We start from the raw sequence: 397 nt of genomic DNA, 5'->3' as shown, positions 1-397 counted from the left end.
GAACGGCGCAGACCCCTCTCCCCCCTTCTTCCCCTCTCCCCCCCTTCTCCTCCTCTCCTCCCCCTTCTCCTTCCCCTCAGGGCCCCTCAGAGCGCGGCGCCCCCGCGGACCTGGCCCGAGCGGGGACCCCTCGGCCGCCGCCTCGGCCGCACCCCCCCCGGCTCTCCTGCCTCCCCACGCCGCTGTCCCGGCCCGCGAGGCCCCCCGTGAGCCCCGCGGAGCCCCCCCCGAGCCGCCCCGGCCCCGCCGCTCCCTCACCAGCGCCATCGGCGTTGTGGCCGCCATCTTGTCCTCCCCGGCTCCGCGCGCGGCTCTCGCGAGAGCTCCGGCGGCGCGCGCGCGGGAAACGCGGAGGGGGGGGAGGAACATCCCGGGGGAAAGGTATCGCGAGAGTTCG

At 77.8% G+C, this 397-nt stretch overlaps 1 protein-coding gene across 4 annotated transcripts in view; it reads right to left on the bottom strand.

Annotated features, from left to right (window-relative positions):
• Nucleotides 1-397, bottom strand: part of PUF60 (poly(U) binding splicing factor 60) — a 19,043-nt gene that overhangs the window by 18,430 nt on the left and 216 nt on the right. For 3 of the 4 annotated variants that reach the window (XM_027909372.1, XM_027909378.1, XM_027909374.1), the window contains exon 1: nucleotides 259-323. The exons of the other annotated variant lie outside the window; for it this stretch is intronic. In XM_027909372.1, coding sequence (XP_027765173.1) covers nucleotides 259-285 — 27 coding nt within the window. In that variant the 5' untranslated portion in view covers nucleotides 286-323. Of the gene's footprint in view, nucleotides 1-258; nucleotides 324-397 lie in introns of those variants that run through there. 4 annotated transcript variants of the gene reach the window in all.

Source organism: Empidonax traillii, unplaced genomic scaffold, assembly GCF_003031625.1.
Source record: "Empidonax traillii isolate 1590-97213 ecotype Southwest subspecies unplaced genomic scaffold, ASM303162v1 scaffold2086:size66821, whole genome shotgun sequence".
In the NCBI taxonomy this organism is placed as follows: Eukaryota; Metazoa; Chordata; class Aves; order Passeriformes; family Tyrannidae; genus Empidonax; species Empidonax traillii.
The sequence above is the reverse complement of the archived record's forward strand: the minus strand, read 5'-3'. Positions and strand labels throughout refer to the sequence as shown.